The sequence below is a fragment of the Hemitrygon akajei genome, chromosome 31 (genome assembly GCF_048418815.1).
Source record: "Hemitrygon akajei chromosome 31, sHemAka1.3, whole genome shotgun sequence".
Taxonomy (NCBI): domain Eukaryota; kingdom Metazoa; phylum Chordata; class Chondrichthyes; order Myliobatiformes; family Dasyatidae; genus Hemitrygon; species Hemitrygon akajei.
In genome coordinates this window covers 5,632,024-5,659,074 of record NC_133154.1, presented here as the reverse complement: position 1 = coordinate 5,659,074, position 27,051 = coordinate 5,632,024, and the positions used below count along the sequence as shown (strand labels likewise).

At 43.2% G+C, this 27,051-nt stretch overlaps 1 protein-coding gene across 1 annotated transcript; it reads right to left on the bottom strand.

The window, feature by feature from the left end:
- Positions 1-4,420: 4,420 nt before the first annotated feature.
- LOC140719287 (ferritin heavy chain-like) lies at positions 4,421-6,203 on the bottom strand. The gene is made up of 4 exons (XM_073033810.1): positions 5,950-6,203; positions 5,404-5,550; positions 5,182-5,307; positions 4,421-4,845 (listed from the first exon to the last, which is right to left on the bottom strand). Exons 1-4 carry the CDS (start codon positions 6,049-6,051, stop codon positions 4,690-4,692), a joined length of 531 nt encoding a protein of 176 aa, XP_072889911.1. The 5' UTR covers positions 6,052-6,203; the 3' UTR covers positions 4,421-4,689.
- Between the last annotated feature and the right edge of the window lie 20,848 nt (positions 6,204-27,051).

Here is a 27,051-nt window from a genome sequence, read left to right as displayed (position 1 = left end):
AGCCACTGCTCCAAAACCACCATAAAAAAAGCCAGACTACAGTTTGAAAGTGCACATGGGGACAAAGACCTTACTTTTTTGGAGAAATGTCCTTTGATCTGATAAAACAAAAATTGAACTGTTTGGCCATAATGACTATCGTTATGTTTGAAGGAAAAAGGGTGAGGCTTGCAAGCCGAAGAACACCATCCCAACCGTGAAGCATGGGGGTGGCAGCATCATGTTGTGGGGGTGCTTTGCTGCAGGAGGGACTGGTGCACTTCACAAAATAGATGGCATCATGAGGAAGGTGAATTTTGTGGATATATTGAAGCAACATCTCAAGACATCAGTCAGGATGTTAAATTTCAGTTGCAAATGGGCCTTCCAAATGGACAATGATCCCAAGCATACTTCCAACATTGTGGAAAAATTGCTTAAGGACAACAAAGTCAAGGTATTGGAGTGGTCATCACAAAACGCTGACCTCAATCTGATAGAAAATTTGTGGGCAGAGCTGAAAAAGTGTGTGCGAGCAAGGAGGCCTACAAACCTGACTCAGTTACACCAGTTCTGTCTTTAGGAATGGAACAAAATTCCAGTAACTTACTGTGAGAAGCTTGTGGAAGGCTAGCCAAAACGTTTGACCCAAGTTAAACAATTTAAAGGCAAATACTAACAAAGTGTATGTAAACTTCTAACCCACTGGGAATGTGATGAAAGAAATAAAAGCTGAATTAAATCATTCTCTCTACTATTATTCTGACATTTCACAATCTTAAAATAAAGTAGTGATCCTAACTGACCTAAGACAGGGAATGTTTTCTAGGATTAAATGTGAGGAATTGTGAAAAACTGAGTTTAAATGTATTTGGCTAAGGTGTATGTAAACTTCTGACTTCAACTGTACAAACCCTGATATTCTTTTTCTACGGCATACTTGGAAAATCTATAAAACAGTAATTGTAAACTGTAAACATCAGGAACTATAAACTGTAAACAAACTGTGCAAATGCAGATATAAATAAATTCAATAGGTTGCAATGAGATCCCCCCCAACTCATTCTTCTAAACTCTAGCAAGTACAGGCCCAGAGCTATCAAACGATCATTTGTTAATTCGTTCATTCCTGAGATCATTCTTGTGAACCTCCTCTGGACTCTCTCCAATGCCTGCACATCTTTTCTTAGATAAGATGCCCAAAACTGCTTATAATACTCCCAAGTGTGGTCTGATCAATGCCTTATATAACTTCAGCATTACATCCTTGCTTTTGTATTCAAGTCCTCTTGAAATGAATGCTATCACTGCATTTGCCTTTCTTATCACTGACTCAGCCTGCTAGTTAACATTTAGAGAATCCTATACGAGAACACCCAAGTCTCTCTGCACCTCTGGTTTTTCAATTTTCTCTCCAGTCAGAAAATAGTCCAAGCCTTTAAGGGATTGTCTATTTGTGGCTATACAGACTGATCTGGGATCACCACGGGACATAATTCAGGATTTTATGGTGGATTTCCTTAATGGAGAATGGCTGTGTGTGACTTTGTTAATCTGGGGAGGCTGATGCATGGGCAGCCACCAGACAGTACTTGATAGATGGGTGACCCTACCAAGATGTAAGTTCCAGATGGCATACACAAATTCACTAGCCAGCATCACAATTCTAGAAGAAGTAACTCCTGTAACTGGTGCAAAACACAAAAATGCTGGAGGAATTGAATACACAGTTGACATTTGGGGCCGAGACCCTTCATCAGGAAGGGTTCTGCATTTTGTGTGTGTTTGTTTAGATTTCCAATATGTAAGATTTCTTATGTGCTGTAATTGGTGTGGCCTCCTGTATGTATCAGTGAGACCCAACGTAGATTGGGAGACCGCTTCACTGAGCACCTACACTTTGTCCACCAGAAGAAGCGAGATCTCTCAGTGGCCATCCATCTTAATTTCACTTCCCATTCCCATTCTGATACGTCAATCCATGGCTTCCTCTACGGTAGTGATGAGGCCACACTCTGGTTGGAGGAACAACATCCTATATTCTGCCTGGGTAGCCTCCAACCCGGTGGCATGAACATCGATTTCTCAAATGTCTAGTAATGCCCCAACCCCTCCACCATTCTCTCACCTTGTATCCTTGTCTACCCATGACCTTCCTCTGTGCTTCTCCCCCCATTTCTTTCTTCCATGGCCTCCTATCCTCTCCTTTCTCCTGCCCTGTATCTCTTTCACCAATCAATTTCCCAGTTCTTTATTTCATTCAGCATCATAGACTTGTTATGGTGCTAGATTTTTGTGATCAGCAGATGCTTTAAAAATTTAATGTTGTGCATCTTCTTAAATTTCTGCAACCAGCCTGCAGAATATTCACAATTACCTTCAATTTTCAGTTCATCGTGATAGATCTTTGTTTTATGATCAGCATACCGTTGAGCGGCACATGTTCACTCCAACACTAATGATACATAATCATGATCGCCGTTCCTCACTTTATGCAGTGCTTTTCTATTTTTCAATCTACTTCTATTCATTGCATGTGACTTCGCTTCTCAGAACTGTCTGCAATGCGCTGAGACCTGGGAATTTTCCATTTGTGATGTCATGTCAGCACTCGATAAGAATTCGGATTTTGGATTTTCAGGTAAGGAGCTCTCAACCTGCATTAACACTTTTGTCGCTATTATAAAGATGGAATTGCCTTTATCTTGAAGGAAACAGTTCAAATTTGGGTCTCAGATAAGTTAGTTGCTAGTTCCAGGAGTGGTAAATTGGTCAATTTAGACCAAGAGGATTAGATAAAAATGGATCATGTCAGGAAGTCTCTTCCACAATTATTGTTCAAATATTAGAAAGCATTTGGTAAGTCTTGCTGGTCATCAACACAAAATGCTGGAGGAACTCAGCAGGCCAGGCAGCATCAATGGAAAAGAGTAGAGTTAACATTTTGGGCTGAGACTCTACAGCAGGACTAGAGAAAAAAAATGACAAGTCAGAGTTGGAAGGAGAAACACAAGGTGATGTTTGGGGCCCTGACTGGTAGTGAGGGAGGTGATATATGGGCAGGTGTAGCACTTGTTCTATTTGCAAGGTTAAGTAGCAAGAGGGAAATCACTGGGGAGAAAATACTCCTTAGCTGCTGAGATCCTTCAGCATTTTTGTGTGTGTGTGGCTAAGATTTCCAGCATCTACAGATTTTCTCATTTATTGCTGGTCAAGTTTGTCCAGAAGTGGTTACTTTGTGTCATTCTGGAAATTTGCAAAATATGGTGGAGTGCTTCTTGCTCACTGTATAGAATTTGTCTCAGAATTATATCACTCAATGTGCTTTGGAGTGGTGGGGACGTTAGACCAAATTATTCATTCCTGGAATAATTGAGGCCTTAATAAAGTGCTGCATTGGAACTTCACAACCTACTATTTTCTCCCCCAGGACTGAAATGGCTAGCACAGGAGGACGTACAGAGATGTCAGGATAAGGTTGTTTTAAAAAAAAAGTGGTGAGTGTATGGGCTGCCAGTGGCAGAAACGATAGGGTCTTTTAAGAGACTCCTGAATGGATACATGAGCTTAGGATAGAGGGCTACAGGTAAGCTTAGGTAATTCTAAGGTAAGGACACATTTGATACAGCTGGTGGGCCGAAGGGCCTGTATTGTGCTGTAGGTTTTCTATGTTGACACCTTGCAGTAATGCTCAGCTAGGTGCACTAGAAGTTTGAGACCAAAAGGTTGTAGCAATGAGATTAAAATACCAACTAAAACACTCTTCTTAATCATTAAGTAGTTTACATCCCCCAAGAAAAACAGGACTGCATCTCAAAAAAACTCAATTAGTATATGCATGTTCTTGGAAGGAAATAAGCCCCCTGCTTCAACTAAGGGATTTCTACTACAGGGAACATGGGAGTCACGAGACAACCTAGACTTCTGTGCGTGGAAAAGCACTGGAACCCATTTCCAAAAGCAGCATAAATTAAGAGGCAAGACATTTGAGAGAATCAAGGTAGCATTGTCTATTCTCCATTAGGGAGCTGTAGCCTATTATTGGATCATACAACACTGCTAATGTTGGATCCTGTATCAGTCCTCAGAATAGTTTTCAGTATTGGGGAACTGAAGCCTTTAAAAAAAACACCACACCTTGTGGCAATTAACTTCCAAAGTTGTCTCCTTTTCAGTGGCAGAAAAGGAAAATATCTATTGATACCTTTCAGTTTGTGCTGTTGGAAAGCGTCCTAATGAAGGGTCTTGGCCAGAAACAATCAACTGTTTATTCCTCTCTCCAGAAGCTGCCTGACTTACCAAATGCAAGCATTTTGTGGTGTTGCTCTGGATTTCCAGTATCTGCAGAATTTTAAGACTAAAGCTTCAAGGCAAGTGAGCAGACACTTCAGTGACGGAATAGTAAAAGCATGATGAATGCATTACTACAACTCAGAACAAAAAATTTTTAAACCAACTTTTATTTAAGCAACAGATCCTCAGTTGTGCCACATGGTTTACAACAATTTTGTCTTTTAGAAACCAGGTACAAAGATTGAAAAATCTCACAGTAGAAATACCTTTTCACTTATTTCACAAACAAGTTAACACCCAATTCAAAAAATGACATTAGCAAAAACTGACCCAATTAAAAGAATCATCTATGAAGAGAAAGGTATTGAAGTATACTGAAAGTAGAAGAGGCACACTGATTTCCTGAGGTTTGGCGTTTTAGCTGCTCTCTTCCAGTGTATGCTTGTCAAACAGATACTCGGCCAGGCCGTTCTGGGGCGCCCCCATGCGGGTCAGGTTGGTGATCATGTCTCCAAGCTTCTTGATGGCTTCGACCTGCTCATGCAAGTAGTGGGTCTCCAGGAAGTCGCACATCTAGAAGAAAAATGAACAGCATTTGTCTTCAGAATTAACTATCAAATACCTGTCAAACTAAAAATAAGCAATGCCTTTGAAACCAAACAAAAAAAGCACTTGAGGCCGATTAATTATTGCTCGAGTTAAAAATGATCCCTTACACTGAAAATTCAAAGCTGTTAACTGGTAAAGTTTCAACTGTTTGAGAGACAAGCAAGTACCATCGTGATATACTACGTGGTCCGTGCTGTAAACATTATGTTTAGTTTGCACAGTCTCACTCGGTTAGTTGTGGGAGGTACTTAATTTCAAATTTAAAGTTGGATCTTGTGTAGCAAATGGGTCAATATTTACATGAGGGTCGTTCTTCTCAGAAGCGAGTTTGTGGAGATCCAGGAGAGACTGGTTCACAGTCTTCTCCAGGTGAAGAGCGCACCGCAGAGCTTCCAGGCCATTGCTCCATTCATCTCGGTCAGGTTTCTGCATGGGGAGAAGGAAGAAAAGTTGGAAATATAAAAATTAAAATTTAAACTCGTTCTGGAACAACTTGAAAAGACTGCAAGAGTGGAAACTGACCGCAACGTCCTGGAGGATAACACGTCCTCCACGTTGGTTTTGGAATTTGACCAGCTTCTCTACATGTTCCCGCTCCTCGTGGGACTGATCCTTAAAAAACTTGGCGAAGTTCTTCAGCGCCACATCATCCCGATCGAAGTACGCATACTGGAAATAGTTAAAACTGAAATCAGCTTCTGAAACACGGCGGAAACATTAAGAGTACTCGGAAATACACCAAAACTTGGCGCGGAGCAGAACATCGAAACGACGGAGCCAGGCTATTTACATATCATTTAAGATTAGAAACTGTACTTTCACTACAAATCGTCAGTTGAGTCGCAAATCCCTTTGTACAACCCTCCAGCGGCCATGATCTAGTGAGGGTGCAGAGCTGCCATGATGGAGCGGAGAACAAAGAACCATGAAACAAAGGCTCGGCGTAAAGTTTTCTTCCCCTTTCGACACTTAAAAGTGTTCAGTAGTACCAGAGACTATCCCCTCACCGCCGAGGCCAGACACACATACATTTTAAGAGTGGCTTCCCCACTGGGTTAGACGACTTACCATCGACAGGTAGACGTAGGAGGCATACAGCTCCATGTTGATCTGCCGGTTGACGCTGGCCTCACATTCCTGGTGGTAATTCTGGCGCACTTGAGAAGTCATCCTGCACAGGTTCGGCACAAAAAGGTTGCTTCAAAAAGTAGTTTTTAGTTTCTTTTTTTTTAAAAAAAAGTAAGGGTTTTGCCGCGGTCTGGGTTCTATTCCGTTCAAACACTGTTGAAGCAAGAATACAACCCGGATACTGAGTTCCGAGCCCCGCCGCTGCTCTATTTAAGAGCTCAGCCTCCACCCACTGTGAGACCGCCCATCATTATCATCATTATGATTCAGCAAAAAACTACCCTCTCGTTAACTCTTACAGCGCCGCATTTCGCAACCCAGGTGCCACGGATGCTGTTGGATCCACTGGAATCGGTTGAGAGCAAAAAGAATCCGAGTTGAATGGGAATGTGTGAGGCAGGGGTACAGGGAAATAAGGTTACAGAAGGATGAGTGGGGAGCTGGCCAGAGATGACTGGCAGGGTATGCGAGCAGGGAAGACAGTAGAACAGTAATGACAGGAGTTTCTGGGACCCAGAGAGTCTGATTCAGACACTGATGACACAGCAGAATTTCATCCCGTGCTGCCTATTTTACCATGTGCTTCCAGATAACCCCAAACCTCATCCTTAATCATGTACAGTGGAATCCGGGTAATTGGGACACGTAGGGACCAATATGTTTTTAGCCCAATTAAGCCCCTGCCCCATTTAGCCAAGGTTTCATGCAAACAGTTAAATAAACCCTTCTTGGGCTTCCAGCCAGGTACAGGTATCAATTATAACCATGCTTCAATGACAAATTTCTCCACCTTCGTCAGGGATGATATGTATTAGTTCCTAATAGTTATCCACGGAGGAATTCAACCGGTGCATGCAATGAACAAAATTAGTGCAGCCGCTGCATGGAGGGCCTTCGTACTACCGATAACCGCATCCTCCAAATCTTCATTTCCATTGCAGCATTCAAGATGATTTCGAAGTTCAAAGTACACTTATTATCAAAGAGCATTTGTGTCACCATTTACATCCATGAGATACATTTTCTTGTGGGCATACTCAATAAATCCTTCATAGAGTAATAACTATCAGAGAATCAATGAAAAACTGCATCAACTTGGATGTTCAACCAGTGTGCAAAAGACAACAAACTCTGCAAATACTAAAGAAAAAATACATAATAATTAATAAACAAGCAATGAATATCAAGAGCATAAGATGAAGGGGCCTTGAAAGTGAGGCCAAAGGTTGTGGAAACATTTCAAGGAAGGGGCTGTCATGGCCTGGTCCGTTGACTACTCATTTCAGTTAAATTCCTTTTCCCTGTGTTCCATCGGGTTCCTTGATTAGGACGCCTGATCCTCATTCGAGCTGGCAGCATAAAAACTCCGGCTTACATCTACTCGCTGCTGGTCTGTCACCTCAGCAGTGCGGCCATGCTCCTTCTGAGCCGCCAAGAATGAGGCACCGTCTTCCGAGCCTCCAAGAATAACAGACCGTCTTCGTGAGCTTCTCCGTGTCGAGATCCCTCCTGTTTGTTTTTGTCGTCTTGTGTTCGGCTGAGTATTGCGGGCTGTCTGCCGCTGCTTCGAGCCGCAATACGAATTGTCTGTCGTTGTTTGTTTTTGTCTTCTCATATTCAGCTGAGTGTCGCCGGCTGTTTTGCCGCTGCTCCGAGCCGGGGATGCAAGTGGTCTGTCATTGTTTTGTCAAGTCCGAGTCTCTGTCCAAGTCAAGGCTCTGAGTCCCGGCTCTGTGTTCCAGTCAAGTCCAAGTCCTGGCTCTGAGTCCTCGTCATGTCCAAGTCCGTCTCCATGCCTGTGTCCTGCACTTGGGTCCACTCTCTACGTTTCATTGCAACAGGGGCAAGTAAAGTTGGGTGAAGTTATCCTATATGGCTCAACAGCCTGATGTTTGAGGTGTAATAACTGTCTCTGAACCTGGTAGTGTGAGTCATGTGGCTCCTGTACCTTCTTCCTGAAGGGAGCAGCATGAAGAGAGCATGTCCTGGATGGTGGGGATCCTTGGTGATGGATGCTGCTTTCCTGCAAAAACGTTCTATGTGGATGGGCTTTACCTGTGATGGACTGGGCTGTACCACTATTTTTTGTATTTTCCATTCAAAAGACATTAGTCTTTCCATACCAGGCTGTGATGCAGCCAGATAATATACCCTCCACATCTATAGAAGTTTGTCAAGGTTTTAGATGTCATGCTGAATCTCCACAGAATCCTAAGGAAGTCAAGGCACTGCTGTGCTTTCTTTGTAATTGCACATATCTGCTGGACCCAGGAGAAGTCTTCTGAAATAATAACACCCAGGAATTTAAAGTTGATGACCCTCTATAGTTTTCTCCTCCTGGAGTTAATGATCAGCTCCTTGGTCTTGCTGACATTTAGTAAGATGTTGTGACACCACTCAGCCAGATCACCCTCCTATATGCTGATTCATCACTGCCGTTGATTCAGCCTACAGCACTAGTGCTGTCATCAAACTTGAATATGGCAGTGGAGCTGTGCTTAGTCAAACAGTCTTGAAGTTAAGATAAGTAGAGCAGGGGGCTAAGCACACAACCTTGTGGTGCACCTGTGATGATGGAAATTGTGGAGGAGATGTTATTGCCAATCCAATCCTATTGGGGTCTACAAGAGAAGAGATAAATGATCCACAGAGGTACTGAGGCCAAGGTCTTTAAGCTTATTGATTTCTTTTGAGGGGATGATGGTGTTGAATGCTGAGCTGTAGTCAATAAAGAGTATCCTGATGTGTGCATCTTTGCTGTCCAGGTGTTTCTGGGTTGAGTGAAGAACCATCTGTTGTGGACTTGTTGCTCCAGTAGACAAACTGGAGCAGATCCAAGCTGCTTCTCAAGCAGGAGGTGATATGCTTCATCACCAACATTCAATCTCTTCAAATCTTCAATTTTTTCATAACTTCTAACTTGCTGAAGTGTTGAGATTGTTTTGTTTTCACTCCCAGATGCTCGTGGAATCTCCAAACCTGAATACTGGAAACCACAGTGAGCAAAACAGTTCGGAATTGTCTTACTGCTTATCTTTCACCAACTATCAGTGACAAAAATCATTGCTTTTTGAAAACATGCATGCAACTGACACCTTTTAATAACTGATCACTCAAAAACGGTGTAGCATCTAACGATGACACTAGTTAGAATCTGTTCAACAAGTCTCCTGCCCCAATTAAGCAACATTGTTTCCCAAATCAATGAAGGGAATCCTGGTTATTTTCTTGATTTGCTTTTGTTCTATAAGAATTGTCCCAAATAAGCAGCTGTCCCAATTAACTGATGGCCCAATGAACCAGAATCCACTATACTCTAAGAGCTCACCAACTACTGAAATCAGGCTAATCTGCCTATAAGTTGAAGTCCTTTGCCTCCCTACCTTCTTAGAAGGTGGAATGACATTAGTAATTTTCCTAGTGGCTCTTGATTCTAGTGATTCTTGAAAGAAATCTCTACTAATGCCTCCACAGTCTCTTCAGCTACCTCTTTTAAAATCTCTGGGGTGTGGTCCATCCAGTTCAGATGATTTATTTATTTATTGAGATTCACCACGGAACAGGTCTTTTCCAGCCCTTCGAGCCACGCCGCCCAGCAACCCCCCCAATTTAATCCTAGCCTAATCATGACTAATTAACCTACAAGTTTTGGGAGAGAACTAAAGCACCCAGAAGAAACCCACACGGTCACAGAGAGAACATACAAACTCCTTACAGGCAGCAGCGGGAGTTGAATCGGGGTCGCTGGTTCTGTAAAGCATTTTGGTAACCACTATACTATTGTCTAACCTTCGACCTTTCAGCTTCCCAACCGCCTTAGTAGTATTGAACACACTCGCTTTTGGCCCCTGACACTCTCCAATTTCTGACACGTTGGTGTCTTCCACAGTGAAGACTGGCTCAAAATACTTATTCAGTTCATCCACCATTTCTTTGTTCCCCATTACTACCTCTCCTGTATTATTTTTCAGTGGTCTGATGTCCACTCTTGTCTCGCTTTTACTCTCTATACAGTCCTGTGCAAAAGTCTTTGCCACATTTACATAGCTCGGGTACCTTACACTTTTGCACAGTACTGTAGTAATTTTATGTATTGCACTGTACTGTCGCTGCAAAAAAAAAACAAATTTCATAACATACATGAGTGATGATAAACCTGATTCTGATATGGGTCTCTATTGTGGACTGAAAGTGGGAAGGGGGCAAGGAGAGGGGAATCATGGTTGGGGAAAAGGGAAGGGAGAGGGGAAAAGGGAAATGAGAGGAGAAGAAGCACCAGAGAGAGATTCTGTAATAGCTATAAACCATTGCTTGAAATCAAATGACCTTGCCTGGTGTCTCAGGGCTTGGTGTGTCTGCAATCGCCCTAATTCCAACCCCTGGCACTCCCTTTCTGCCACGTTCCCCACACCTTTCCCACAGGTCTCTACCATTGCCAATCCCAACATGGTTTGTTCATGCCAGATTTACAAACATGTTGACAAATACAAAGCAGAGCAAAAGTCTTAGCTATATGTATGTGCCTTAGACTTTAGCAGAGTACTGTATATCTGAAAACAAAACTTTTAATATCCTCTTTTACATTATTGGCTTGTTTACCCTCATTTTCAACATTTTTCCCTCTTATTGTCTTTATAGTTGCCTTCTGTTGGTTTATAAAAGCCACTCAATCTTCCAGATTCCTGCCAGCTTTTGCAGTATTGTACTCTCTCTTCTTTGCTTTTATGCTGTCTTTGACTTCTCTTGTTAGCTACGATTATCTCTTCTTCCTTCTAGATTGCTCCTTCTTCTTTGTGATGAAATGATCCTGCATCTTCCGAATTACTCCCAGAAACTCCTGTCATTGCTGCTCTACCATCACCCTTTCAAATCAAATTTGACCATCTGTGCTCTCGTGTCTCTGTAGTTACCTTTACTTGATGGTAATATCTGCGTATCCCACTGCTCAAACTGTAGGGTAAGTTCTATCATATTATGATAACTGTTTCCTAAGAGTTACTTTACCTTAAGCTCCAACCGATCACCATCTTTAAAGGCCCTCTTCTTCTGGTTTAGGAGGCCTTTGATGTTACTAGTGATCCAGGACTTATTATTGGGATAGTAGTTTGTGAAAGAGATATTGAGCTGATCGCCGTGAGTATGAGGCCATATTACCTGCCTCGAGAATTCGCAAGCATCATTGTGGTGAATGTGTATGTCCCGCCGCGTGAATTCGCAAGCATCATTGTGGTGAATGTGTATGTCCCGCCGCGTGCCGACGCAACGGTAGCTTGTGACGTCATCAGCTCCGCTGTTGCTAGGCTTCAGACACAGCACCCTGAGGCACTGGTGATAATTACAGGGGACTTCAACCATGTGACTTTGGACAAGACATTACCTGCTTTCTCCCATTACGTGGATTGCTACACCAGGGGTAATAGGACTATTGACCTACTGTATGCAAACGTAGAGGAGGCATATAGTGCATCCCCACTGCCTTCATTGGGGAAAGCTGATCACAACCTGGTTTTGTTACAGCCCAGATATAAATCAATTGTGATGAGGCATCCCACTACCACACGCTCTTTTAGGAAGTGGACTCCTGAAGCTGAACAGGCCCTGAGAGACTGCTTCGGTACTACTAACTGGGATGTACTGCAAAGGGGGCTCTGTGGGGGCGTTGAGGAGGTCACTGAATGCACAATGGACTATATTAACTTTTGTGTGGATGCCGTTGTCCCTGTTAGAACTGTTCGCTGCTATCCCAATAATAAGCCCTGGATCACTAGTAACATCAAAGGCCTCCTAAACCAGAAGAAGAGGGCCTTTAAAGATGGTGATCGGTTGGAGCTTAAAAGAGTTCAGAAGGAACTCAGAGTACAGATAAGGGGGGCAAAGGAGCAGTATAGGAGGAAGCTAGAACAAAAGCTGCAGAAAAAAAGCATGAAGGAGGTGTGGGATGGGATGAAGATCATCACCGGATGCGGTGCAAAGCGGGGGGCAAACATAAGTGGAGATGTGGAGAAAGCGAACCAGCTGAACAACTTCTTCAACAGGTTCGACAGCACAATCTCATCCTCACCGCAGAAATCCACACCAGGCTTACTTCCCTCACAGGAAAATAGCCACTCACAGGAGACCTTGCCCACGCCCAGGATTACGGCTGCACAGGTGGAAGGTCAACTGAGGAAGATCTGTACCAGCAAGGCGGCTGGACCGGATGGAGTTTCCCCACGATTACTGAGGGCCTGTGCGACTGAGCTGGGAGAACCACTACAGCGCATCTTCAACATGAGCCTGGAGCAGAGAAGAGTACCCAGACAGTGGAAAACATCCTGTATTGTCCCGGTACCGAAGAAACCACAACCAAAGGAGTTGAATGACTTCAGACCTGTTGCCTTGACGTCGCACGTGATGAAGACCATGGAGCGGCTGATAATACAGAATCTGAGGCCACAAACCAGGCACGCCCAGGATCCTCTTCAGTTTGCGTATAAGGAGAAGGTGGGAGTGGAGGATGCTATCACGTATTTGCTGCACAAATCACTCTCTCACCTAGATGGGGTCAGTTGTGCTGTGAGGATTACATTCCTTGGCTTCTCTAGTGCCTTTAACACCATCCAGCCCAAGATCTTAAGGCACAAACTAACGGAGATGGGAGTAGACTCTCACATGGTGGATTGGATAGTGGACTACTTGACAGATAGACCTCAGTATGTGCGGTTGGGAGACTGTAGGTCTGACACGGTGGTCAGCAGCACAGGAGCGCCGCAGGGAACCATACTCTCTCCGGTCCTGTTCACCCTGTACACATCAGACTTCCAATATAACTCGGAGTCCTGCCATGTGCAGAAGTTCGCTGATGACACGGCCATAGTGGGGTGTGTCAGGAATGGACAGGAGGAGGAGCATAGGAAACTGATACAGGACTTTGTGATATGGTGCAACTTAAACTACCTGCGTCTCAATATCACCAAGACCAAGGAGATGGTGGTGGACTTTAGGAGATCTAGGCCTCATATGGAGCCAGTGATCATTAATGGAGAATGTGTGGAGCAGGTTAAGACCTACAAATATCTGGGAGTACAGTTAGACGAGAAGCTAGACTGGACTGCCAACACAGATACCTTGTGCAGGAAGGCACAGAGTCGACTGTACTTCCTTAGAAGGTTGGCGTCATTCAATGTCTGTAGTGAGATGCTGAAGATGTTCTATAGGTCAGTTGTGGAGAGCGCCCTCTTCTTTGTGGTGGCGTGTTGGGGAGGAAGCATTAAGAAGAGGGACGCCTCACGTCTTAATAAGCTGGTAAGGAAGGCGGGCTCTGTCATGGGCAAAGTACTGGAGAGTTTAACATCGGTAGCTGAGCGAAGGGCGCTGAGTAGGCTACGGTCAATTATGGAAAACTCTGAACATCCTCTACATAGCACCATCCAGAGACAGAGAAGCAGTTTCAGCGACAGGTTACTATCGATGCAATGCTCCTCAGACAGGATGAAGAGGTCAATACTCCCCAATGCCATTAGGCTTTACAATTCAACCGCCAGGACTTAAGAACTTTTTAAAAGCTATTATTAATGCTTTTTGAGATAGTGATTTAGATGCATATCATATTTTTTTACTGAGTTAAGTATTGTATGTAATTAGTTTTGCTACAACAAGTGTATGGGACATTGGAAAAAAAGTTGAATTTCCCCATGGGGATGAATAAAGTATCTATCTATCTATCTATCTATCTATCTATCTAAGCTCCCTAATTAAATCTGGTTCATTGCACAATGCCAAATCCAAAATTACCTTTGCCCTAGTGCTCGATCACAAGCTGCTTTAAAAAGTCATCTCAGAAGCATTCTACAAATTCCTTCTTTTGAGATCCAATGCCAACATGATTTTCCCAATCTGTGGCATATTCCTCCCAGAGGACCACAACATTGTCATTTGGGCTTGGAGGCCCGCGTGCCTCAATGACCCAGAGAGCTGCATGGGCTGGAGTCACGGCTTTTTGTTTTGACCCTTGGTAGGATTACCCATGCCAAACAGGTCAAAGGGTAGAGGCCAGACTAAGAGTGGTCTACCGGTCCTCCATGTTCGGGAGTTCAGCTCAGGGCTAACAACCCTGATCGGTAAAACAAAATTGTTACGGAAACAGCAATGAAGAATCCTTCTGCATTTGTGTGTGAAGGTGTTCCTGAGTCTCCATACTAGATTTGCATAACTGACAGTAGTGATAACTGAAAGAAAGCTATTGACATGATGGAGGAAGACCTGGACACCACCAGAGATGAAGGACTTTCATTGCTGCCCTAAATGCTAGCGGTATAATGCACAAGAAGTATTGTAAGTAACTAACTGTATATTGACTTCCCAATGACCAGTGTAACTTTCTAACTTATGTTTCCTTACTTACCTGCCTTTTCTATCTTCTGCTATAATTTCTACCCCACATCCTGGCTATTCATAGGTCTGTATATACATGTACTGTAACTCCCATCAAGGTCCAATTACCTTTGCACATTTACCTACCCACAGACATTCTACATCTTCTGATCCTATGTCGCTTCTTGCTAAGGATTTTATTTTATTTTTTTACCAACAGAACCACCCACCTTCTCTTCCCAGCTGCCTTCCCTTTAGATGGGACGTGCATCCTTGAATGTTTAGTTCCTAGAAACATAGAAAATAGGTGCAGGAGTAGGCCATTCGGCCCTTCAAGCCTGCACCGCCATTCAGTATGATCATGGCTGATCATCCAACTCAGAACCCTATACCTGCTTTCTCTCCATACCCACTGATCCCTTTAGCCACAAGGGCTATATCTAACTTCCTCTTAAATATAGCCAATGAACCAGCCTCAACTGTTTCCTGTGGCAGAGAATTCCACAGATTCACCACTCTCTGTGTGAAGAAGTTTTTCCTCATTTCGGTCCTAAAAGGCTTCCCCTTTATCCTTAAACTGTGACCCCTCATTCTGGACTTCCCCAACATCGGAAACAATCTTCCTGCATCTACCCTGTCCAATCCCTTTAGAATTCTTTACGTTTCAATAAGATCCCCCCTCAATCTTCTAAATTCCAGTGAGTATAAGCCTAGTCGATCCAGTCTTTCTTCATATGAAAGCCCTGCCATCCCAGGAATCAATCTAGTGAACCTTCTCTGTACTCCCTCTATGGCAAGAATGTCTTTCCTCAGATTAGGGGACCAAAACTGCACACAATATTCTAGGTGTGGTCTCACCAAGGCCTTGTACAACTCCTACCTGTGATCTTCTTTCAACCATGACTTTATGATACCTTCAATGTCACACTGGCTATTTTCTAACTGCACTGTAAACTCATATACCTTATCTTGTATGCTTTCAAATATAACACCTTCAGTCCTACATTCACCTCCCATTTTCTCAAATTTGCTACCATTTGCCTGAAGTTAAATTCATACCCCTTCCCATACTTTATGTACTTCTTAAACTTTTGTATACAGGTGTCCCCGCCTTACGAATATTCTCTTTACGCCACTTCGCTTTTCCAAAAGGCCCTACATTAGTAACCTGTTTTCGCATTACAAAGAGGATTTTCACTTTTATGAAAATTTTTCCCATATAAATTTATGGTTCTTCGCTTTACGCCATTTTGGCTTAAGAAAGGTTTCATAGGAACGCTCTACCTTTGTAGGGGCGGGGGGGGGGGGGGTGGGGGGGACTCTAGTACTTCAGTAACCTCTCCTGCACTTTCATTATCTTTTACTTTGTCTAGACTTTTCCAATCTGTTGAAGCCACCTCAAATGTTTAGTTTAAAGCCCCTTTCATAGCCCTAGTTAGGTGATTTGCCAGTACTCTGGTCACATCCCATTGTTAAAACTCCTTCCTGCCCTAAGACTTGTGCCAATGTACTAGGAATTCAAACCCACTGAGTTCCTCCAGCATTTTGTGTGTGGCGCTCTGGATTTTCAGCATCTACAGAATCTCTTTTGTTTATGGCTTGCCAATCCTCCCTGTGACCTTTTTTTCCCTTACAGATGTTCCAGGTTCCTCTGCATCATAAAGGCCTCAGGACTGCTAGGTTGATTGGTGACCAAGTTATCTCTGTGTAGGCAAGTGGTAAAATCTGGGGCTTCTCCAAGGATCATCTTCTTGTCCTGGTGGAGCAGTCTGTGAGTCCTTGATTCGCTATTCTTTCCCATTGATGCTGCCTGACCTGCTGAGTTCCTCCAGCATTTTGTGTGTGTTGCTCTGGATTTCCAGCATCTGCAGAATTTCTTGTATTTGTGCCATGTTACAGACAGTGCATAAATACAAGTTGTTTTCATTCTGTTTTGTTCCTCTATTAAAGGACAGGATGTGACACATAAACGTACATGCATCATGCAATACAAAATATCTGGGAACTCATCCGTTTTAAGTGATTTGGGTTCTGCATATCAGCAGAGTTGACACAGTCAGGCATGTGACTGCCCAGTATTAGGTAGGAAATTGGAAGAGTTCCTTCGTTGTGTTTGTATGAGCTGTTTAGGTTGAGGTTGAGAGCAGTTTGACCTCAGCAGTCGAGCTGCCTTACGTAGACGATACTCACAAATGCTAGTTTTCAAAAGCCCAGCTCCAACCCTTTGTTCACTGAATATTTGAATCAAAATCAGGATCAGCTTTAACATCACTAGCATATGTTATGAAATTTGTTGTATCTTTGGCAGCAGTACAATGCAATACATAATAATAGAAAAAAACTGTGAATTACAGTAAGCATGTATTACAGTCGAATTTAATAAGTAGTGCAAAAATAGAAATAAAAAATAGTGAGGTAGTGTTCATGGATTGTCCATTCAGAAAACAGATGGCAGAGGGGAAGAAGCTGTTCCTGAATTGTTGAGTCTTCAGGCTTCTGTAGCTCCTTCCTGATGGTAATAATGAGAACAAGGCATGACCTTGGTGATGGTGTCCTTAATGATGGATGCCACCTTTTTGAGGCATCTCTCCTTGAGAACGTCCTGGACGGACATTACAAAGGCTAGTGCCCATGATGGAGCTGACTGAGTTTACAACTCTCTGCAAATTACTTTGATCCTGTGCAGTAGTATATCCCCCCTCCCCACACATACCGTATCGGACAATGTTAGAATGCTCTCCACGGTACATCTGTAGATATTCGCAGGTGTCTTTGGTGACAGACCAAATCTTCACAAACTCCTAATGAAATATAGCCACTGCCGTGCCTTCTTCGTAGCTGCATCAATATGTAGGGTCTGGGATAGATCCTCAGCAATACTGATACCCGGTTTTGGCCTATCACTCAACCCCCCAAAGTAACCTTTTTAATTTCAAAAATGATCTTTATTCATTTAAAGGAAGAAATGGTAGCAAAACAACCCTTTACGTTAAAGGTTAGTACATTCTTATAAAAAAAGAAACTCAATTAGCCCTATTAGTCACTGAGATGTTACCTTCTTCATTGTTTGAGGGGCATCCCCACCTAATTCTACCCCTCCTCCCCTGTGTCTGGTAGCAGAAAGTCTTTCCCAAATGAGCTTTAGCATCAGCTGCACTGAGCATTAGTGCGTCCCCCAGCACGTACACCTGTAGACTAGACTTTGACAGCATTCCCCTACAGACGTCTCACTGTGATGGAGTAACTGGTTTTGGGCCAGATGGGGTGGGGTGGTTTGAGTATCTCAGAAACCGCTGATCTCCTGGGATATTCACGCACAACAGTCTCTGGAGTTTACAGAGAATGGTCCAGTGAGTGGCAGTTCTGTGGGCAAGGATGCCTTACTAATGAGAGAGGACAGAGGAGAATGCCCCACTGGTTCAAGCTGATAAGAAGGTGTCAAATAACCACGCACATTTATTTATCTATTTATCCAGTGATAGAGTACAGAGTAGTCCCTTCCGGCCCTTTGAGCCACACCACTCAACAATCCCCTGAGGCTAGGATTAAAGAGACCCCTTTCTCTTTAATCCTGCCTGATCACAGGACAATTTACATTGACCAATTGACCTACAAACCGGTACGTTTTTGGATTGTGGGAGGAAACCAGAGCATCTGGAGAAAACCCATACGGTCACAGGGAGAACATATATTCTTCTCACAGGCAACAGCGGGGATTGAACCTGGGTCACCTGTACAGAAAAGCATTACGCTACTCACCTCACTTCCGTACAACAGTGGTGTGCAGAAGAGCATCTCTGAACGCACAACACATCAAACCTAGAAGTGAATGGGCTACAGCAGCAGAAGACCACGAACATACACTCAGAGGACACTTTATTTTGTACAGGACATCATTTGCCTAGATGATGCTTGGAGATAATTGGGGAGAGAGAAAAAAGAGCTACAGAGAATGGAGGCTTTAAACAGCAATAGAGATTTGCTTGAAGCGACAATGTGAAGTGGAACCTGGCTAACATCTGAATGTTCTATCAGTGTCAAGTAGAAATATAGCTTGTATGATTTTCTTCCAGAGGCAATTCTCCCCATTATTCATAACACCAAGAGACACAGACAATTTTGAAATATTATGTATCAGGGACAGTATTATACAAGACTAAACACTGATAACTGCAGACCAGATGGCTTAATTGACTTGAAGAACCAGCATGAATTTGAAAGTTTCGAACAAGAAGTATATTTGAGGGAAAGGAGTTGACTTTAGCCATTTAGTAGCTATGAAATCAAAACAATGTCTGAAAAGTTTACAGAGACATGTGTAAAAAATTATTTCATGAAATGATTACGGTAATAGCAATAACTCCAGAGAGTAACTGTTGCAGAAGAACCCAAGTCTCTGATCCAGAGAGGAACTTGTCACCCTAAAGCGGGTAATATATGAATAAATTTGATGTTTTGGAAGTTGTAAAACTGTCAAAAGTTTTCCTCCCCCTCCCCTTCTCTGTTTTTCAATTCTTTATTCTGGCTCCCCTCTTACCCCTTTCTCTTCTCCTCACCTGCCCACCACCTCCCTCACCTTCCCCTTCCCCTTTCTTTTCTCCCATTGTCCACTGTCCTCTCCTATCAGATTCCTGCTTCTTCAGCCCTTTATGTTTTCCACCTATCACCTCCCAGTTTCTTACTTCACCCACCCTTCCCCACCCAGCTTTCCCCTCACTTGGTCTCACCTATCACCTGCTAGCTTCTACTTCGCCCCCTCCCTTCCACCTCCCTTTCCAATTTTGATGAAGGGTCTCAGCCCAAAACATTTATCCCCTGATGCTGTCTGCTCAGCTGAGTTCCTTCAGAGGTGTGTGTGTGTGCGCGTGCGTGTGTGTATGTGATGTGTGTGTGGGTGCGCACGCGCGTGTGTGTAGCTCAAAATTTCCAACATCTGCAGAAACTCTTGTTAATGAAACTGCTAAAAGAGTTGTGTAAATAAAGAGGTAATGAAGTTTCTGTTAGCACTACACAGCCAGGATTAATAGATAAATTGCCTCCAGTATAGTCAAAGACCCCGCCCATCCTTCCCACAATCTCTTTGGCCTCTAGCCATCAGGCAGAAGGTACTGCAACATATGAAACAGCCTGACTGGCTGAGTAACAGCTTCTTCCCCCAGGGCTGTTAAACCTTGACAAACTTCTATCACTATGTAGTGGACGTGTATTGACTGGCTGCATCATGGCCTGGTATGGAAACACCAGTGCCTTTGAGTGTCGTGGATTCGACCCAGTACATTACAGGTAAAGCCAGGCGTGTCAGCAAATAAAGTTGACGTGCAAAGTTCAAAGCTGATTAATGAATTTTAAATATTTATCATTGATTTAAGTATGTGATTTTCCGTCATGTTAACATGTATGACCCCAATAAAAATCTAACTAGTATTGTGCACGTAGCTTAATATGGCACATTCGATTGATAAAGGTCAGTAAGTTTTAGATTTCAATCACTATTGAAATGCTGTGAAGTCATCCTTACAAAAAAATCATGTCAGCATGACTAAGTGGTAACTTACTTCCACGAGCATCTTCAGACTGTGAGGATACAACTCTGACAACACTGGGAAGCAGTCCTGATCACATGCTGACTCCTTAGAAGACAGTGCTTTTGGGTGACTTGTAACTCCGAATTAAATGGATCTAAAAGATCCCACGACACTTTTAAAGAGTATGAGACGTAGATCGAGTGACATAGACATAGAGACTTTCTCCCCAGGGCAGAAATGGCTAATATGAGGGGGCATAATTTTAAGGTGATTAGAGGAAAGGATGGGGGGGATGGAATATCAAAGTTAGGTTTTTTACGTGCGTGGAATGTGTTGCTGGGGGAGGTGATATATACATTGGGGATACTTAAGAGACCCTTAGATAGGCACATGGATGATAGAAAGCTGGAAGGCTGGAAGTTTGTTGATCTTAGAGTAAGTTACAAGGTCGTCACAACATTGTGGGCTGAAGGGCCTGTATAATGTTTGGTGACATGGTACAAGGGAGCCGGCTGGATTTGAACTCCGGAACCTTCGCTCAAAAGTCCAGTACTGATGCCTCTACGCCACCAGCCAGCACACAAGTGTGAAGGAGAACAAAACAATTATTACTCCAAATCTGATGCAGCACAAGAAAAAGCAATAAGATAAAGACCACAATAATAAAAAGCAACACAATAAATATAAATACATAAGATAAGTTCTATACATTGATTGTATGTCCATAAAGTGATGCTAGGCTGTACATAAGGTGACTGATAGGAAATAATAAAGTAGAGGGAGTTAGTGGGTGGAGGTGTTGATCAGCCTTATTGCTTGGGGAAAGGGTCCTTATTGTTTTGGGTCTGGTGGTCCTGGCATGGATGGTACATAGCATCCTCGCTGATGGGAGTGGGACAAACAGTCCATGAGCAGGGTGTGTGGGTTCCTTCATGATATTACTGGCCCTTTTCCTGTGCTTGATGGCGGGTAGGCTGGTGCCAGTGACGCATTGGGTAGTTTTGACTCCCTGTCATAGAGCCTTCCTGTCTGCCACAGTGCAGTTTTCTTCTCACATGTTACATGTGAAACTGTAGATCAAATGGTGGCATGACTAAAGTTCAAAGTAAATCTATTATCCAAGTACGTATATGCTACCATATACTATCTTTTCTTGCTGATGTTTATAGGAAAAATGAAGAAATGCAATAGAATCTACAAAAACATACAATATAACAAATACTGACAAACAATTGAAGTGCAAAAGAAGACAAACTGTGCAAAGAAAAGAAATAATACTGAGGACATGAGTTGTAAAAGTGTCCCTAAAAGAGAGTCTGTAGGTTGCAGAATCAGTTCAGGCTTGAGCTGAGCTAAGTTATTTACACTGGTTCAGGACAACGCTGGTTGTAGGGTACTAGCTGTTCCTGAACCTGATGGTGTGGGACCTAAGGACGAAGGTAACGAGAGCATGGTCTGGATGGTGGGGGCCTTTGATGATGGATACTGCTTTCTTGCCGCAGCGCTCTTTGTAAATGTATTTGTTGACATGAATCTATAATGTTTAGTCTTGGCCATACTCGATGTTTCTTCCAGCGCAGCTGTCTAACAGCAACTGATATCAATAATCATGAACTTTGAAACTTATAGATTTATCCCAGTATGATAGCCCCTATTAACCATAACCATATAACCATATAACAATCACAGCACGGAAACAGGCCATTCCGGCCCTCCTAGTCTGTGCCAAACTCTTAATCTCACCTAGTCCCACCTACCCGCACTCAGCCCATAATCCTCCACTCCTTTCCTGTCCATATACCTATCCAATTTTACTTTAAATGACTCAAATGAACTGGCCTCTACTACTTCTACAGGAAGCTCATTCCACACAGCTATCACTCTCTGAGTAAAGAAATACCCCCTCGTGTTTCCCTTAAACTTTTGCCCCCTAACTCTCAAATCATGTCCTCTCGTTTGAATCTCCCCTACTCTCAATGGAAACAGCCTATTCACGTCAACTCTATCTATCCCTCTCAACATTTTAAATACCTCGATCAAATCCCCCCTCAACCTTCTACGCTCCAATGAATAGAGACCTAACTTGTTCAACCTTTCTCTGTAACTTAAGTGCTGAAACCCAGGTAACATCCTAGTAAATCGTCTCTGCACTCTCTCTAATTTATTGATATCTTTCCTATAATTCGGTGACCAGAACTGTACACAATATTCCAAATTTGGCCTTACCAATGCCTTGTACAATTTTAACATTACATCCCAACTTTTGTACTCAATGCTCTGATTTATAAAGGCCAGCATTCCAAAAGCCTTCTTCACCACCCTCTACATGAGACTCTACATGAGACTGCTTACATATTAAGCAGCTGATTATTTGGTTAGGTTGTGCAATCATTAGTATTAAGCTGAGCTGGTCTGAGAATTCCGTTTGAGCAAGCTTGCTGTGTGCAAAATGTCTTGCAGCTTAGTCATAGGATTACATTGGTTATACACTCAGCGGCTACTCTATTAAGTACACCTGTATACCTATTTGTTAACGCAAGTACCTAATCAATTCATGTGGCAGCAACTCAAAAGCATGTAGACATGGTCAAGAGGTTCAGTTGCTGTTCAGACCAAACATCAGAATAGGGAGGAACCTAAGACCTAAGTGACTTTGATCATGGAATGATTGTTGGTGCCAGATGGAGTGGTTTGAGTATCTCAGAAACTGCTGACCTCCTGGAATTATCATGCACAACAGTCTCTAGAGTTTACAAAGAGTGGTGTGAGAAACAAAAAAACATCTGTGGGTGAAACGCCTTGTTAATGAGAGAGGTCAGAGGAGAAAGGCCAGACTGGTTCAAGCTGACAGGAAGGCGACAGTAACTCAAATGACCACACATTACAACAGTGGTGTGTAGAGGAGCATCTCTGAATGCACAACATATCAAACCTTGAAGTGGATGGGCTACAGCAACAAAAGACCATGAATATGGCAGGAGTGTGTGTGTGTGTGTGTGTGTGTGTGTGTGTGTGTGTGTGTGTGTGTGTGTGTGTGTGTGTGTGTGTGTGTGTGTGTGTGTGTGTGTGTGTGTGTGTGTGTGTGCGTGTGTGTGTGTGCGCGCGCGGCGCGCGCGCTGCGCGCGAGAGCGAGACCATGGCAATCAAACTGTTGGGATGAACAATGGTTTTTGATGGACTCTAGACCTTGGTCTCTTGTGGGGGGCTTTCTGTTGCTTGCATGGCAGATGGTGGGGGGCTAATGTTTCTGCTGAGGCAGGTGGGGGAGGGTTGCTGCTTTGCTGCTGTTTGTGTGTGGGAGGGGTTGGGGGTTTTGGGGTTCTAACATTTTCCTGTCATTTATTTTTTGTGGTTTTCTTCAGTTTCGTCAATGTCTGTGGAGAGTAAGAATTTCAGGATGTATGCTGTGTATATTCTCTGATATTAAATGGAACCATTAAACCTTTGAACATATGCTCAGTAGCCATTTTATTAGGTACAGAAGGTACCTAATGAAGTGGTCACAGAATGTGCAGCACAAAAAGACATCATCAACTGGTCTTTACACTCTACTCACACTCCCCCCCCCCCACCACCCCACCTCTCCCCAATAAATCTCTGAGAACTCTCCATTCTCTGCTCTCTCATACATTTGACCAGCTTTCCCTCCAATGTATTTACACAACAGATGCTGGAAATCTTGAGCAAGGCACACACACATGAAATCTGGAGGACCGCAGGGTTTATGGAGGAGGATAAGCAGTCGAGATTTTGGGTTGAGATCCCTTATCAGCTCTGAAAGGGAAGGAGGCAGAATAAGAAGGTGGGGGAATGGTGAGGGATGCAGGCTGAGTGCTGATAGGTGAGACCATGTGGGAGGGGGGTGGATGATTCTGCACCCTAATCCAACAATCCTAAACACAAGATATTCAGCAGATGCTGGAAATCCAGAGCAATGCACACAAGATGCTGGAGGAACTCTACATGACAGGCAGCATCTATGGAGGGGGTGAACCCCTTCATCAGGATCAGTGACTGTTTGTTCGCCTTCATAGATGCTGCCTGGCTTGCTGAGGTCCTCCAGCATTTTGTGCATGTCAATCTAATTAATTCCTTCATCCAGTTGAACAGAGGTTTGTACTCTGCACCAACTCTGTATATCCCCAAAACCAACTCTACACACTGAAGTCTAAGCCATAATCTCGAGTGGGACTCAGCGGTATCTTTTGTTTTTTTCATTTAGAAATACAACACGACATAGGCTCTTCCAGGAAGTGTGGAATTCAAGGCCAAGTGTTCGGGTCTCATCATCGATGAGTCCGGAGCTCTTGGCCGGAGTTTGAGGTCCTCATCCTGGGTTCTTTTTCATTGTCATTGATGAGTTCTGGGTCGATACTTTTCTGCAGAGGGTCCAGAGGAATTTCACGAGAATTATCCCAGGAATGAAAGGGTTAATGCATGAGGAATCTTTGATGGCTCTGGGCCTGTCCTCGCTGCAGTTTAGAAGAATACAGGTGGACCTCATTGAAACCTATCGAATATTGGAAGACCTAGATAGAATGGATGTAGACAGGATGTTTCTTATAGTGGGAGAGTCTAGGATCAGAGGACATAGCAGCCTCAGAATAGACAGACATCCATTTAGAACAGAGGAAAGGAGGAATTTCTTTAGCTACAGGGTGGAGAATCTGCAGAATTCTTCGTAACGGATATTTGTAGAGGCCAATTCACTGAGCATACTTAAAATGGATCTATAAAATTCATTGCCATGGATGGCCGTGGAGAACAAGTCATTGGGATATTTAAAGTGGAGGCTGATAGGTTCGTGATTAGACAGGGTGTCAAAGGTTACGGGGAGAAGGCAGAAGAATGGGGTTGAGAGGGAAAATAGATCAGCCATTATAGAATAGTGGAGCAAACTCGATAGGCCTAGAGGCCTAATTCTGTTCCTATGTCTCATGGTCTTGCGGTCTAATACAGAAGACTGAAGCCCGAAGGTTCGATGCCCAGTACGCAGGGCCTGCGAGTCTGTGAGTCCACTGAGAAAGAGGAAAGCCCAAAGTCTGTGAGTCTGCAAGTCCACTGGAGGTTAGGGGCTAAAAATTAGATTGGGACTGGATGGGTGGGTGAGAGAATGGAGCTTGTTTTGCTTTTTGGTTTTGTAGCTGTTTTGTTGTTGTTGCTTGTGTTGTTCTGCGAACATGGTGGACACAATATGGTGGCACCTGAATATGTGACAACCATATACAGAAGCATCCTCCTAAATTCTTAACTGAACAGCAAATTCTTTTGGAAGTGTTACTTCCTCAGAGAGTTTTTGTGACCATGAAAGACCACTTGAATCTAAACACAAATATAATTTCAGACTATTGTATCATGTAGGACTTTGGAGAAACAAGAAAAAACTTTTATTGACTAATTGTGCATAACAGTGTTGACACTTTGCAATAGTTCAACTAAGCTAAAAATGTTTTGCTGATGATTTTCATTTGTACTCAGTGTCTGAGGCTTCTCGTTTAAGTGTCCAACAATAATCAGCCAGAGTTGATGGATTCCAGTTGCCCTGATGCTGTTTCTCCATGACCGCAATGTCCTGGTGAAACCTTTCACCATGTTCGTCACTGACAGTGTCAAGATTTGCAGGGAAGAAGTCTAAATAGGAATGCAGAAAATGAATCTTTAGTGACATGTTGCACTTCATGGTTTTGTATGCTTGAAGCGTGTTGTCAACCAATTGCAAGTAGTTTGGTGCTCTGTAGATGCCAAGAAAATTTTCAACAATTTCCTTGAATGCCTTCCATGTGATTTTCTCTGGTCCTACTAGAAGTTCTTCGAATTGCCTGTCATTGATGACCTGTTTGATTTGTGGACCGACAAAAATGCCTTTCTTAATCTTGTCATCATTTACTCTGACTTCATTTATGAATTGAAAGAACAAATATAGATGATTTCACAACAATGGTGTGTGGTAGGGAAATTTCATGGTGATTTTCATGACCAGCAGCCTAAGATCCATAAGATATCCTCAAAAATATGCAGGTCCCCAGTAATGGTTTTCCCCTCAAATAAAAACAATTTCTATGTTAATCCATTGTATCAAAAACATCCAACCTTTCCAGTGTTTATGATTTCTTAGCTTTTTTTCTCTCAAGAGTAAAAAAAGTTTGTTCATGGGACCAACTGTGATAACTCAGAAGGTTTTCTTTGGCTGTCAACCCCTTTTGGATGATCTCTGAGTGCAATAGGTGCCACATAAATATGAATTTTTCCCCCATATATGACATCTTGGTGCCACAAGCAGGACTTCCCCATGGCCAAACATTTTAATTCCAGTTCCCATTCCCGTTCCGACGAGTCGGTCCATGGTCTCCTCTCATGCCAGGATGAGCCCACCCTCAGGTTGGAGGAGCAACACCTTATATTCCATCTGGGTAGCCTCCAACCTGGTGGCATGAATATTGATTTCTCCTTCCGGTAAACAAATTTTCTCTCATCCCGTCTTCCTCTATTCCCCTTGCTGACCTTTTACTTCTTACCTGTCTATTCCTTCCCCCTTCGTACCTCCCTACTTCCCCTTCTCCTATGGTCCACTCTCCCCTCCTATCAGATTCCTTCTTCTCCAGCCCTTGACCTTCCCCACCCACCTGGCTTCACCCATCACCTTCCAGCCAGCTTCCTTCCCCTCCCTCCACTTTTTTATTTTGGCATCTTCCGCCTTCCTTCTCAGTCCTGAAGAAGGATCTCGGCCCGAAACGTTGACTGTTTATTCATTTCTTGCTGAGTTCCTCCAGCATTTTGTGTGTGTTGCTTTGATGTCACAGAGCCATAAATACAGCCATGGTCAGACATAGAACAGAATCAGGCTTTTTGGCCCTCTTAGTCTACATTAAACATTTCTATTTATTTATTTATTTATTTATTTATTTGTCTGTCTGCTTGTTTATTTATTTTTCTATTGTGTATTTGTTTATGTATCTATCTATCTAGAGATTCAGTATGGAACAGGCCCTTCTGGCACTTTGAGCCGTGGCTCCCAGCAACACCCGATTTAACCCCAGCCTATTCATGGGACAACGTAAAATGATGAAATAACCTATCAACTGGTACGTCTTTGGATTGAGGGAGGAAACCAGAGCACCTGGAGAAAACCCATGCGGTCACGGGAAGGATCATACAACTTGCTTAC

Excerpts from the sequence above, each read along its gene's own strand:
- LOC140719287 (XM_073033810.1), bottom strand. The coding sequence starts at position 6,051 with ATGACTTCTCAAGTGCGCCAGAATTACCACCAGGAATGTGAGGCCAGC. Across the intron at positions 5,551-5,949 it reads CCTACGTCTACCTGTCGATG|TATGCGTACTTCGATCGGGA; the intron begins GTAAGTCGTCTA and ends AACTATTTCCAG. Across the intron at positions 5,308-5,403 it reads TTATCCTCCAGGACGTTGCG|AAACCTGACCGAGATGAATG; the intron begins GTCAGTTTCCAC and ends CTCCCCATGCAG.